The sequence below is a fragment of the Physeter macrocephalus genome, chromosome 11, assembly GCF_002837175.3.
Source record: "Physeter macrocephalus isolate SW-GA chromosome 11, ASM283717v5, whole genome shotgun sequence".
In the NCBI taxonomy this organism is placed as follows: Eukaryota; Metazoa; Chordata; class Mammalia; order Artiodactyla; family Physeteridae; genus Physeter; species Physeter macrocephalus.
The window spans coordinates 154,966,842-154,981,449 of record NC_041224.1 but is presented as its reverse complement, the minus strand read 5'-3'; the positions used below and the strand labels follow the sequence as shown (position 1 = coordinate 154,981,449).

The following is a 14,608-nucleotide window of genomic DNA, read 5'->3' as shown; positions in this document are numbered from 1 at the left end:
TATCTTCAATAATTTGAAGACATACAATGCCTTATGACACAATTTCACTTCTAAGTATATTATCTTGGACTACAGATACTTTTTTACATATGTACAAGGAGGCATGTAAAAGAATAAAGCTCTGTTTGTAATATTAAAAACTGCAAAAACTTAAATGATCATCTATATGAGCATGAATAAACAAATTGTTTAATATTCACACAGTGAAATATCATACAGCAATTAAGGTGAGTGAACTGAAGCTAAAACTAACGTGGATGAATCTCACAAACATAACTCAGAAAAAAAGAGAAAGTTGCAAAAAACTATATACTGGATATATACCCCAAAGAATTGAAAGCAGAAACTTGAACAGGTATTTGTACACCCATATTCATAGCAGTATTATTCACAATGGCCAAAAGGTGGAAGCAACCCAAGTGCCCCATCCACAGATGAATGGATAAACAAAATGTGGCTTATACATACAATGGAATTTTATTCAACCTTAAAAGGAAGGAAATTCTGATACATGTTACAACATGAATGAATCTTGAACATTATGCTAAGTGAAATAAGCCAGTCACAAAAGGACAAATACTATATGATTCCACTTATATGAGGTAACTAGAGTAGTCAAATTCATGAAGACAGAAAATAGAATCAGGATTGATAGGGGTTGTGGGAAGGGAAGAATTGGAAGTTTTTGTTTAATGGGTACAGAGTTTCAGTTTTAGAAAACAAAAAAATTTGGAGTTGGACAGTGGTGATGGTTGCACAATAGTGTGAATGTAATTAATGCCACTGAACTGTACACTTGAAAATGGTTAACATGGTGAATTTTATGTTATGTATATTCTACCACAAAAATTACTATATACAGCATGTTTTCATTTATAGGCAACTCAAAAGCATACACATTACAAACATATTGTTAAGGTATACAAGTAATGGGTAAAACTATAAAGTAAACCAAAAGGATGACAAATACAAAATGCAGGAGAGTGGTTACCTAAGAGGTGGGGTGGAGGTGAGAGAAGGAGGGAACGTAATCAGAGAGGATTATATAGAAAGTGTCAAAGTTATGGGTAATATTCTTTTTCTCAAATTAGGTTATATGTACAGGGTGTTCATTTTAGTAATATTCTTTATCACTTAAATATACTCTATGTATGTAATATTTTATAGTATCTATATATGTTATACAGTATTTCATACATTCAAAGGTATACATTTAAATACACATATCATATATACTTAATATAAATGTATGCTTTTGAATGTATAAAGTATTACATATTTTTACGTGGGAAAATTAAAGGAGAATTAAGAAATATTAAAGTGTGTTACTTGAGGAAAACTTAGAAAAACTAATGTTCAGACACTCTCTCTAGGCTGAAACATAGTTCCAACTTGTATAGTTCCACCTCAAACAACAGGTTTGAGAATGAGGTGTAGTGAATACTATTGTCTGCCTTCAGGACATCCATTTCCTTCCTTCTTCCTCTTGATAAAATCCCAGTTTGGGGGGCTTCCCTGGTGGCGCAGTGGTTGAGAGTCGGCCTGCCAATGCAGGGGACACGGGTTCGAGCCCTGGTCTGGGAAGATCCCGCATGCTGCGGGGCGGCTGGGCCCGTGGGCCACAACTTCTGAGCCTGTGCGTCTGGAGCTCGTGCTCCGCAACAGGAGAGGCTGCGACAGTGAGAGGCCCGCGCACCGCGATGGGGAGTGGCCCCTGCTCGCCGCAACTGGAGGAGGCCCTCGCACAGAAACGAAGACCCAACACAGCCAAAATAAATAAATAAATAAATAAATAAATTACAAAAAAATCCCAGTTTTGTTCAGGAGTCCACATCTCCCCTTACATATCCCATGTCACTGAGAAAAAGCTGACTATCTTCAGCTCCAAGAGTAGGTCGCTACAGTTAAAGTCAGTCATGCCAATATCATCCCCTTGCCTTTTATTGGTTCAGAGATTCTGGCTTAACCTAATCAGCCTGTGGCATTTCTTTTTTATTTTGTTTTGTTTTGGCTTGGTTTTTTGGCCCTGCTGCGCAGCTTGTGGGATTTTAGTTCCCCGACCAGGGATTGAACCCCGGGCCCTCAGCAATGAGAGTGCAGAGTCCTAACCACTGGACCGCCAGGGAATTCCCTGCATGTGGCGTTTCTTAGGCCATTCAAAGATTGGCATCTGTCCAAAGTTGGCACAATCATGCTGACGAGCAGGATTTTTATTACATGGTTTGGGGAAGAGACCCTATTTCTAACAGATATGAACAAGGAACATATTCCAACTGCTGTTTACAGCCAACTGGGGGCTTTGATGACAAAGCCAACAGAGGGGGAAGGTCAGAACTGAGAGATACGGAGCTTCAGCCCTGATAGTGCTGTTTATAGAGCTCACTACCTTTGAAACTCCTGGTATCTGAGATGTATTTCCTTACTGTTTAAGGTAGACTGAGTTAGGATTCCCGCTACTTGAACTGGAACCACCCTAACTGAAACCTGGAGGTACATTTTAAGGATACATAGAGAAACAGGAACCTCAGACACACAGTTGGGCCCCATGGAAGTTCAGGAACCCTACTTGTCACTACAAGAAGGGCTGAATATGTAGGTCTCACAGAGAGTGGAACGTAGCTCAGGAACTGGGTGGCCCTTAGGACCCAGTGTAGACCTAGCTGTCACTCCCTCAGCATTAGTAAGTTTTTGATCAATTCTTATCCCAGGACCCTGCCACCTTGGTACTCTTGTTTCAGGTGCATCCCTGCTTTGCTTTATGTATGATTTCTAATCTTGCTATAGCTGTTCAACTCTTCATGTCTTGAGATCTAAATTCCCCAAAGAGAGGATCTATTTCCTTAAGACAGTCCATCTCACGAACCCCCTGCAAATCTATAGATTAGATGTTTGTGGGTAAGATGCCCTACCCTTGACTCAATTAACAGTAGTCGAGGGACTTCCCTGGTGGCACAGTGGTTAAGAATCCGCCTGCCAATGCATGCACGGGTTCAATCCCTGGTCAGGGAAACTGCAAGTTGCAGGATGCAGCAAAAAAAAAATAAGTAAATAAACACCCTATACCCTTCATTTAGGCATATCACTTGTTGATGTTTTGCTACATTCTCTCTCTCCCTCCCTCTTCCATCTGCCTATCTATCTATCTATCTATCTATCTGTTTTTCCCCAGTCCATTAAACAGTTACTTGAAGCTATTGTGACCCTTCACACCTAAACATTCAGCAGGTATTTCCTAGGAACAAAGCTATCCTTACATGCAACTACTATATACTATTCACTCTAAGGAGACTTAACATAAATACAATTACAATCGGCCCATTATTTAAATTTCCTCAATTGTCCCAATAATATCCTTTACAGTTTCTTTTTTTTGGTGTGTGTGTACACATTTAGTTTTATTGTAACAAAGCAACTTGTACACTTTTAACGTTTAAAACTGAACGTCATCTTTCCTTTCCAGTGAAACAAAATGAAAAATTTAAAAATAAACAGGAACAAAATTACAATAGAGAATGTCAATTGCAAATAAGATCCTACAGGTTCTGCTGATTCTCCCATCGAGTGGCAGGGCTCAAGTCATCATTAGGAGAGAATTTTATTTTAAAAGTGTCATCTTAAACTGCAAGGATGTCCGTTAAACATCACAATTAAACATGCCAAAGGAGAAGCCATGTTGTCAAAATGCCCACTTAACCCACCCAAACATCTCAAACCCACCCTTTGCTGACCTTCTATAACCCCATTTTTTTAAAGTTTTTTTTTCTTTTTTTAAACAAGAGAAAGTAGACAGATACATGTTGGTAAACGCTAACTGTCCATATTCACATAGAGACACAATGTAATCTCTGAGCCCAATACACAGAGAAAGGAGGAAAAAAGCTAGAATTCTGTGTACTACTACACAGGGGCCTAGCACCCTCCAGCTTCCAGCAGAGCTAAGGGAGCAGAAGGTTTTTCTTTTTTCCCACAGAGCACGGTGGTGTTGATTCCATAAAGTTTTTGTTGAGACAGGAAAGGATAAAAATGAATTTGGAACAGAAAGGGGTAGAGATTCTTTTCCCACTGAATTCTGCTCAAGGTATTTTCCCCCAAAATAAGTTGTGAGCCATGGTATAAAGGAGAAAAGAGACCTCAAAAACAGGGCAACCGAGCAAAAGACAACTTGTTCTCAGGGACTGGAGAAAATTTAAAAAGGAAGGTTGGAATCCATCAGTGTTCCATTGTATAAAGGAGAAAAGAGACCTCAAAAACAGGGCGCCTGAACGCAAGAGGAGAAAAGAAAAAGACTGCAACTTGCTCCGAGAGACAGGAGAAAATTTAAAAAGGAAGGTTGGAATCCATCAGTGTTCCATTCGTCATCTTCTCCTTCATCTTCCTCTCCTCCCTCCCCCTCATCATCATCTTCATCTTCTTCACCTTCATCCTCATCCCCTTCTTCATCAATATCTTCCAATCCTTCTTCCTCTTCATCATCATCATCATCTTCTTCTCCTTCCCCTTCCTCATCACCCATGTCCGGAACCAAGTAGTACCGTAATGGATTTGGCCAAATATCATCTCTGATGACCTCTCCTAACTCATCTGCACCTGCATCAGAATGATCAGTAAACCAGGTGAAGAAGCTTTCTGGTTCCTCATGCTGTCTCTTCCTGCTGGCTTTATTCTGCGTTTGACTTGAACGTTTTGTCAAATCCTTTCCGGATTTCCATTTGATTTGAGTGGACTTTGAAGATGGATCACCACTCTCATTCAGATGAAATTCTTTGGAGAGAACTTTATTTTCGAAGTAAGGGTTTTCATCAAAATAAAAATCTATTGTGTAACCTGAGTTAATATCTTCAAATTCTGTCACTTCACTCTTGTCAAATAATGCAGCACCTCTTCATCCTCCTCCCCAAGCAGTGCAGACACTTGTGGATGGTTAACAAACGTTACCCCAAAATTTGGGATTTTGGCCATCAATTCCGAACTCTTCTGAAAAAATGGTTGGCGGATTTTGTTATATTTCTGTTCTACTTTCAAAATCTCCTCACTGGCTTGTTCGTTAAGTCTGTCTGTTTCATTTTGTACTTCATCAATATGTTCAATTGCTTCTTGCTGTTCTTTTTCTTCGTTGGTCAAGTTCGGAGAAGCAGACGTTTCCTCTGGCCTGGAGGCAGGAGTCAGTCTTGGTTTCTTCGGTTTCTTTGCTTGGGGTGGAAGTGAAGACTGGTGTTTGGGAGCCATGCTGGGAGAAAAGCCAAGAATCCACCCAAGGGAAGACGTTCATACCAGGAGTTCTGAGAACTCTACAGTTTCTTACTTTTTAAATTCAGGGTACAATCAAGGATCACACATTGCATTTAGTTTTCATGCCTAGTCTCCTTTAATATAAAAACAGTTCTCTAGCCTTTTTTTTTTTTTCATGACATTGACATTTTTTAAGACTCCAAACCGACTGTTTTGCAGAATGTCCCTAAACTTTGGATTTCAGTTTCCTCATAATTAGATTTAGGCTTTTTTTTTTTAATCTGGGGGGACAAAAATACTACATAATTAATGTATCCTTATATACCCCACACCATGATGTACATTATGCCAGTTTGTCCCATCAGTAGTGACATCAAGTTTGATCATTTGGGTAAGGCAGTGTTTGCCAAATTTCTCTATCGTAAAGGTATGTATAGTAATCTATGGGATAATACTCTGAGGTTCTGAAAGTATCTTGTTCCCTACAGCTTTTTACCAATGGTTCTGACATCCACCGATGATTCTTGCCCAAATCAGTTATTACAATGGTGATTGTAAATGATTTTATATTTCCATCCTTCCTTCTACATTTATTAGTTGTAATATTCCTATACAAAAAAGCTCCCCCATCTCTCCCATTTTCTTTGTTTATTCTTAATATCTTATGGACACATGATTCTTTATTAAAAATGAACATGTTGTACACCTTACATTTATACAATGTTATACATCAAATATATATCAATAAAAATTAAAAATAATCATGTGATAATCCACTACTGTCATTACTAATTTTGATCCTTAAATTGTCTCAAATTTGACCAACATGAGACTTTTCAAGCTGGTTCCTGTTTCTTTTGGCAAGTCCCCATCAATTTTTGAGCACTTCCTTGCATTTTTCTATAATTAAAAAATTTCCTTATTATGAAGAGGGACCAAGGTGGTGACATAGAAGGCTCATGAACGTCCTTCCTCCCATGGACACACAGAATATATAGCCACGTACACAGCAAATCCTCTGGGAGAAATCCAGAAACTAGCTTAGCGACTTCTACACATTGAGTAGATGAGAAAATACCTCAAAATGGGTACGAAAGGCTGAGACACACTCTCACCATGAATCTCACCCTCAGTACAGGGCCATACAATTGGAGAGGAACCCCCAATTCCCACCTTCTCCCTGAGGAGTGAAAGGTTTGGACCCACATCTTGTGCCCCAACTTTTAAGGTTCTCACATCAGGATGGGTCCCTAAAACACCTAGCTCTGAAAGCCAACAGGGCTTGTGTCCATGAGTCCCACAGGACTACAGCAAACAGAGAAGCAATTCTTAATGGGTCTGTGACTTCCTTTGATCATTAAACTTTCATTTCTCACTGTGCATCACTTGGATCTTGTAATATGTTTTTTAATTGTAGTAAAACACACATCACATTACATTTTCCATCTTTATCATTTTTAAGTGGATATTTGGGTTTCTTCCACCTCTTGGTTATTGTGAATAATGCTGCAGTGAACATGGGTGTGCACATATCTCTTTCAGACTCTGCTTTGAATTCTACTGTATATATAACTAGAAGTAAGATTGCCAGGTCATATGGTAATTCTATAATTTTTTTGAGGAACCACCTCATAAACTACTATTTTCCATATCAGCTGTACCATTTTACATTCCTACCTATAGTGCACAAGTGTTCCAATTAATAGGATGTTTGTCGCATCCTCACCAACCCTTGTTCATTTTGTTCTTTTGATAGTGGCTACCCTAACGGGAGAGATGTAATACCTCATTGTGGTTTTGATTTGTCTTTCTCATGATTAGTGATGTCGAGCATCTTTTTCATGTGCTTCTTGGCTATTTGTATATCTTCTTCAGAGAACTGTCTGTTCAAGTCTTTTGCCTGTTTTTAAAATCAGACTGTTTTTTGTTGTTGAGTTGAAGTTCCTTATAAATTCTGGATATTAATCCCTAATCAGATATATGATTTCCAAATATTTTCTCCAATTCCATAGATTGCCTTCCACTCTCTTGTTTCTTTGATACACAAAAGGTTTTAAGTTTGATGTAGTCCCATTTGTCTAGTTTTGCTTTTGTTGTCAATGCTTTTGGTGTCACACCCAATCAATCATTGTGAAATCCAATGTCCTAAAGTTTTCTCCCTTGTTTTCTTCTAGTTTTATAGTTTAGGTCATGTGTGTAGGTCTTTAATCCACTTTGAGTTAATTTTTGTATATGGTGTAAGAGTCTAACTTCATTCTTTTGCAATGTGGATATCCAGTTTTCTGAGAACCATTTGTTGAAGAGACTGTCCTTTTCCCATGTGTGGTCTTGTACCCTTGTAGAGAATCATCTGGCAATACGGTCAGCCCAACATATCCGAAGGTATTGCACCAGTGGATTCAAGCAGCTGGGGATAGAAAATATTTGGGGGAAAAAGTTCCAGAAAATTCCCAAAAGCAAAATTTGAATTTGCTGTGCACTGGTAACTATTTACATTGCATTAGGTATTATAAGTAATCTAGAGATGGTTTAAAGTATATGGGAGGATGTGCATAGGTTATACGCAAATACTTCACCATTTTATATTAGGGACTTGAGCATCCACGGGTTTTGGCGTCTGTGAGGGTCCTGGAACCAATCCCCTGCTAATATAAAGGAACGGCTGTATGTGTATGGGTTTATTTCTGGGCTCTCTATCATTGCATTTGGTCTATATATCTGTCTTTATGTCAGTAAAACACTGTTTTGATTACTACTTTGCTTTGTAGTATGTTTTGAAATCAGGAAGCATGAGGCCTCCAACTTTGTTCTTCCTTTCCAAGATTGTTTTGGCTATTCGGGATCCCTTGAGATTTCATACCAGTTTTGGCATTTTTTCCTTTCCATTTCTACAAACGTCACGGGTTTTTTTTTTTAGCGGTACGCGGGCCTCTCACCACCGCGGCCTCTCCCGTTGTGGAGCACAGGCTCCGGACGCGCAGGCCCAGCGGCCACGGCCCACAGGCCCAGCCACCCCGCGGCATGCGGGATCCTCCCGGACAGGGGCACGAATCCGCGTCCCCCCAGTCGGCAGGCGGACCCTCAACCACTGCACCACCAGGGAAGCCCTGTTATTGGTATTTTGATAAGAGATTGTATTGAATCCATAAATCGCTTTGGGTAGTATGGACATTTTATTGCTATTGAGTCTTCCAATCCACGAGCACAGAATGTCTTCCCATTCTCTTGTATCTTCTCTGATTACTTTTAGCAACATTTTGTAATTTTCAGTGTACAAGTCTTTCACCTCCTTAGTTAGGTTTACTCCTAGGTATTTTATTCTTTTTTTTTTTTTTTTTTTTTTGCAGTACGCGGGCCTCTCACTGTTGTGGCCTCTCCCGTTGCGGAGCACAGGCTCCAGACGCGCAGGCTCCGCGGCATGTGGGATCTTCCCGGACCGGGGCACGAACCCGTGTCCCCTTCATCGGCAGGCAGACTCTCAACCACTGCGCCACCAGGGAAGCCCGGTATTTTATTTTATTTTATTTATTTTTTTTTTTTGCAGTACGCTGGCCTCTCACTGTTGTCGCCTCTCCCGTTGCGGAGCACAGGCTCTGGACACGCAGGCTCAGCGGCCATGGCTCACGGGCCCAGCCGCTCCGCGGCATGTGGGATCTTCCCGGACCGGGGCACGAACTTGTGTCCCCTGCATCAGCAGGCGGACTCTCAACCACTGCGCCACCAGGGAAGCCGTATTTTATTCTTTTTGATGCAATAGCAAATTGGATTGTTTCCTTAGTTTCTTTTTTCATTGGTCATTGTTAGCGTACTGAAATACAACTGATTTTTCCATGTTGATTTTGTATCTTGAAACTTTGTTAAAATCATTAATTAGTTGTAACAGATTTTACAAATGGATTCTTTAGGATTTTCTACATAAGATCATATCATGTGTGAACAGAGATGATTTTACTTCTTCTTTTCTAATTTGGATACCTTTTATTTCTTTTTCTTGTCCAACTGTTCTAACCCAGACTTTTCAACATGCGCTTTATCAGCTGGTATAGGCTGTTATGCTCTTGTAAAAAACAAACAAACAAACAAAAAAACCAACCCAAATCTCAGTGGCTAAAACAACAAATGCCTATTTTTCATTTACCCTAGTGTTGGGATGGTCTGTGGGATCCAGGCAAAGCAAGGTTCCATCTCTTATGTTTTCATGATTTGAAAGGCAGGCCAAAGGGAGCATAGTTCATCACATAATGACTTTTAAAACTTCTGCCTAGAAATGATATGTCATCTTCACTCACATTGCCACACCTAACTTCAAAGGTGGTGGAGAAGAGCCATCCTACCCTGGGTCCATAAACAAGAGAGCCAGAAATATTTGGTTAACAGCACAAACAACTGCTACACTCTACCCTTCTAGTTACCAAATGTTGATTTCACTTTCTCTACCACAGGCCAAGTATACACTACACAACCCCCTCCTCCACACAGACATTCTCCAAGTCCTGTCCAGTCATGACATCATGCTCAAAGTCCAAGAGATCTAGGTGGAGCACAGCTGTCTCTACAGCAAGGGGTATATGTAGTAGTATCAGTATCAGGAGATGTGGCTTTTTTTGATCTAGAGATCTATGCACCAAGAGGACAAATTATCTGCCCTTATAACACCAAATATACAATTGGTGGAATAGGAACAGGACAACTACAGTGAACACTCCTATTCAGAAAAGGAAACAAAACAAAACACATGAAATTGACTAGTCTCAAAAGACCTGTATGCAGAAAATTATGACACTGATGAAAGAAATTAAAGATGATACAAATAGATGGAGAGATATACCATGTTCTTGGATTGGAAGAATCAACATTGTGAAAATGACTCTACTACCCAAAGCAATCTACAGATTCAATGCAATCCCTATCAAACTACCACTGGCAATTTTTACAGAACTAGAACAAAAAATTTCACAATTTGTATGGAAAACACAAAAGACCCCAAATAGCCAAAGCAATCTTGAGAACGAAAAATGGAGCTGGAGGAATCAGGCCCCCTGACTTCAGACTATACTACAAACCTACAGTAATCAAGACAGTATGGTACTGGCACAAAAACAGAAATATAGATCAATGGAACAGGATAGAAAGCCCAGAGATAAACCCACACACATATGGTCACCTTATCTTTGATAAAGGAGGGAAGGATATACAGTGGAGAAAAGACAGCCTCTTCAATAAGTGGTGCTGGGAAAACTGGACAGCTACATGTAAAAGTATGAAATTAGAACAATCCCTAACACCACACACAAGAATAAACTCAAAATGGGTTAAAGACCTAAATGTAAGGCCAGACACTATCAAACTCTTAGAGGAAAACATAGGCAGAACACTCTATGGCATAAATCACAGCAGGATCCTTTTGGACCCATCTCCTAGAGAAATGCAAATAAAAACAAAAAAAAACAAATGGGACCTAATGAAACTTAAAAGCTTTTGCACAGCAAAGGATACCATAAACAAGACCAAAAGACAACCCTCAGAACGAGAGAAAATATTTGCAAATGAAGCAACTGACAAAGGATTCATATCCAAAATTTAGAAGCCACACATGCAGCTCAATACCAAAAAACAGACAACCCAATCCAAAAATGGCCAGCAGAACTAAATAGACATATCTCCAAAGAAGAGACACAGATTGCCAACAAACACATGAGAGAAATGCTCAACATCATTAATCATTAGAGAAATGCCAACCCAAACTACAATGAGGTATCATCTCACACCGGTCAGAATGGCCATCATCAAAAACTCTAGAAACAATAAATGCTGTAGAGGGTGTGCAGAAAAGGGAACACTCTTGCACTGCTGCTGGGAATGTCAATTGATACAGCCACAATGGAGAACACTATGGAGTTTCCCTAAAAAACTACAAATAGAACTACCATACGAACCCGCAATCCCACTACCTGGCATATACCCTGAGAAAACCATAATTCAAAAAGAGTCATGTACCAAAATGTTCATTGCAGCTCTATTTACGATAGCCAGGACATGGAAGCATGTTAAGTGTCCATCAACAGATGAATGGATAAAGAAGATGTGGCACATATATACGATGGAATATTACTCAGCCACAAAAAGAAATGAAACGGAGTTATTTGTAATGAGGTGGATAGAACTGGAGTCTGTCATACAGAGTGAAGTAAGTCAAGAGGACCAAAAAAATATCGTATGCTAACACATATATATGGAATCTAAGGAAAAAAAATGTCATGAAGACTTTACCGGTAGGACGGGAATAAAACACAGACCTATTAGAGCATGGACTTGAGCATACGGGGAGGGGGAAGGGTAAGCTGTGACGAAGTGAGAGAGTGGCAAGGACATATATACACTACCAAATGTAAATTAGATACCTAAAGGGAAGCTGCCGCATAGCACAGGGAGATCACCTCTGTGCTTTTTGACCACCTAGAGAGGTGGTATAGGGAGGGTGGGAGGGAGGGTGACGCAAGAGGGAAGAGATATGGGAACATATGTATATGGATAACTGATTCACTTTGTTGTAAAGCAGAAACTAACACACCATTGTAAAACAGTTATACTCCAATAAAGATGTTAAAAAAATTTTTTTTAAATTAAAAAAAAAAGTGACTAGTCTCTAGCAATTCTGTCTACAAGATGAACTGTGCAAGGGCACCTTACTTTGGGCGTAAGGAATTCAGAAAAACTAAAAATAAAAGGACAGGCAAAAGTAGATAAGGCAAATGCATTACAGAAAAGAAAAAGAAAAAGAAAGCAAAGATCCTGTTAATATAAGAAAAAGTAGAATTCAGGCTAAAGAGCATTAAATGAGACAAAAAGAATACGCTATAATGCTAAAGGCTACAGTTCACAAAAAAATATCAGTTTTGAGTATCCATGCACAAAACAACACAGTAGCAACTTTCGTCAAGTGGAAACTCTAAGAAATGCAAGGAGAAATAGACAAAGTATACTAAGATTAGAAAACTCTATTTCTCTCAGTGTGAGACAGATCAAAGAGTCAAAAATAAATGTAAGGATACAGAAGACCTAAACAATCGGGTAGATCTTATGCATAAATATCAAACCTTTTACGCTGATAATACCAGATAATACAGAATGTATCTCCTTTGCGGGTGTACATGGAACTTTCATGAAATTGACCATGTTGGGCTACAAAGAAAACCTCAATATTTTCCATATTGCATATTCAAACAGCATATTATTTTTGCATGCCTTTTCCCATCTTTTAATTTACTGAGGTGTAATTTACAAATAATAAAATGCACCCATTTTGTGCACATTTCAATGCTTTTTGACAAATCAATATATCCAAGTAGCCATCACAGCAATCAAAATACAGAAAATTTCCATCATCCCCCCAAACTCCCTTGTACCTCTACAACAGCCAATCTTCTCCCTCCACATCAGGCAATCAATTTACTTTCGATCACTATAGATTGGGTTTGTGCTTCCTAGAGTTTCATATCTATGGAATCATACAGTATACATTCTTTTGTGTCTGGCTTCTTTTGCTCAGCTTAACAGTTTTAAGATTCATCTATATTATTGTATCAGTAGTTCATTCTTTTTATTGCCAAATAGTATTCCATTGTATGAATGCACAGTTTGTTTATCCATTTACTTGTTGATGGTTGTTTCCAGTTCTTATCTATTATGAATAAAGATAATATGAACATTGGTGTCTCTGTGTAGATGTAAGTTTTCATTTCTCTTGGTTAGATCTCCTAGGAGTGGAGTTATTGGGTTGTGTGTAAAGTGTATTTTCCTATTATTTCCAACAGTTTTGTGTCATCCTGATTTAGGCATATCTTGTAAATACCATATAGCCACAAGATTTTAAAAATAGCCAACCTGAGCATTTGTCTTTTAATAAGGGAACTTAACCTAGTCACATTCATTCATCATGACTACTGTGTTTGGACTTTTCCCTACCCAACTTAGTTTTCTATTTTCCATTATTTCTTCTTCCCTCCCCTCTTCTTTTAAAATTTACATATAGTGAAGTATACAGATCTCCAGTGGCGTATTCTGCTTTTTTATTTTTTAATTTTAATTTTTTAGTTAATTGAGCTTCCCTTTTCCATTTTATTTCTGTTGGTTTAGGTGATATACATCTTACATTAGTTAGGATTAGGTTTGGCTATACAATTAAAGTAAAACCCAGGTAGCCTTTTCTAATGTATTGGCATACCTGATCACTCAATTCCAAATCCAACATTATCTAACAGTTCTCCCGCAGAAGAACAACTCTCCAGTAAGAGCTCTGATTAAGACTATTTGGCTTGACCCTGATCACCCATGTTTGAAATAATCACAATGGCAAAGGGAATAAGGATGTTCTAATTGGTACAGTTTGACTCTAGGTACCTCATGTAAGTGTACAGTATTTGTCTTTTCGTGACTGGCTTATTTCACTTAGCATAATGACCTCAAGGTTCATCCATATTGTAGTATGTGTCAGAATAGTATAAACGCATACTATTCCATTCCATGTATATACCACATTTTGGTTATTCATTCACCTGTCTGGACACTTGCGTTGCTTCCACCTCTTGGCTATTGTGAATAGTGATGCTAATGAACATGGGTGTACAAATATCTCTTCAAGATCCTGCTTTCAATTCTTTTGTATATATTCCCAGAAGTGGAATTGCTGGATCATATAGTAGTTCTATTTAAAAATTTTTGAGGAACCATCATACTATTTTCCATAGCAGCTGTACCATTTTACATTTCCACCAGCAGTACACAGCAGTCCCAACTTCTCCACATCCTCGTCAACACTTGTTGTTTATTTATCCTTAACAGCAGCCATCCTAATAGGTATAAGGTGGTATCTTATTGTGATTTCAATTTGCACAATGATTCAATTTACCTAATGATTAGTGATGTTGAACATCTTTTCATGGGCTTTTTGGCCATCTATATGTCTTCTTCAGAGAACTGTCTGTTCAAGTCCTTTGCCTATTTTTAAATCTACCTCATTGTTTTTAAATGCTCATGACATTCCATAGTATAGACATAACACAGTTAAAACTTTCTGATGGATAATTACATTCTTTTCAATTTTTCTCTATTATAGATAGTGGTGCAGTAAACATCCTTCTATACACTTCCTTGTACACGTGTGAATTTTTTTTACACATTTATCATGCATTTACATCACACTGATCATGTGATGCAAATGCACTGATCATTTTTTTTTTTTTTTTTTTTGTGGTATGCGGGCCTCCCTCTGCTGTGGCGTCGCCCGTTGCGGAGCGCAGGCTCCGGACGCGCAGGCTCAGCGGCCATGGCTCACGGGCCCAGCCGCTCCGCGGCACGTGGGATCCTCCCAGACCGGGGC

General features: G+C 38.9%; 1 protein-coding gene across 1 annotated transcript; it reads right to left on the bottom strand.

Moving 5' to 3' along the window:
- Positions 1-1,650: 1,650 nt before the first annotated feature.
- LOC102975972 (protein SET-like) lies at positions 1,651-10,201 on the bottom strand. The gene is given in 3 exon segments (XM_055088622.1): positions 1,651-4,130; positions 4,243-4,857; positions 4,860-10,201. Coding segments are annotated over 2 exon segments (981 nt in total). The 5' UTR covers positions 5,227-10,201; the 3' UTR covers positions 1,651-4,130; position 4,243.
- Positions 10,202-14,608: the final 4,407 nt, after the last annotated feature.